General features: G+C 33.0%; 1 protein-coding gene across 1 annotated transcript in view; it reads left to right on the forward strand.

Annotated features, from left to right (window-relative positions):
* The window catches only part of LOC107611401 (beta-glucosidase 42), an 11,660-nt gene continuing 11,187 nt past the window's right edge, over positions 297 to 769 (forward strand). Inside the window, exon 1 of the mRNA XM_021108307.1 lies at positions 297 to 599. Coding sequence (XP_020963966.1) covers positions 471 to 599 — 129 coding nt within the window. The 5' untranslated portion in view covers positions 297 to 470. The remainder of the gene's footprint in view (positions 600 to 769) is intronic.

The following is a 769-nucleotide window of genomic DNA, read 5'->3' on the forward strand; positions in this document are numbered from 1 at the left end:
GAATAAAAAATTATATTTTTATATACCCACATGTATATCAACATATCAGTGAATTATATATTAAAAAGTACGAATACTTTTTTAAATTATTGTATCCACATGTCTGAAATATTTTAAATATAATACTCATCTTTCTTAAGACTTAGGCCATTTGTGTCTTAGCAAAAACATTGAATTTTATCAGATAAAGATTTTTTTAGAAATAATAAATTATTTTGATTTATTTCAAAAAAAAAAAAAATCAGATCCTTATGCTCAATTAGTTGAGAAGGAAAAACTCATCTACAGTTATTTTTATCTTGATAGTTGATTTCAAATCTCAACTTCCGGAAAGAACTTCACCTATAAATAAATGTTGGTGCAAAGCCGACGAATATTTTCACCAAACTAATAATAGCGTTGCAAGATTCGAGTCAGCAACTTTTGCTGTGGCAAAAAACGTGCTTTCACCGGAAAACACTACAACTGAGATGGCTAAAGAGGAGGAGTTCCTGAGAGAAAACGGAGGAAATGAGAACGGCGCCGTCAAAGGGCGCCAAGTCTCCCGCAGCGACTTCCCTCCTGACTTTGTTTTCGGTGTCGCTACTTCCGCCTATCAGGTTCAATGCACCACGCTAACTAACCTGATCACGTTTTTGTTTCCATAATGTACATGTTTTTCTTGCCTTCGTTTCTTGCTCTTGTTTCTTTTACTGTCTCCTCACTTTGATTTTCCTTCAAATCTATATTGATATGGGAACTTTTCTGATTTTTTTTTTTTTTTTTACTG

This window comes from Arachis ipaensis, chromosome B08, assembly GCF_000816755.2.
Source record: "Arachis ipaensis cultivar K30076 chromosome B08, Araip1.1, whole genome shotgun sequence".
In the NCBI taxonomy this organism is placed as follows: Eukaryota; Viridiplantae; Streptophyta; class Magnoliopsida; order Fabales; family Fabaceae; genus Arachis; species Arachis ipaensis.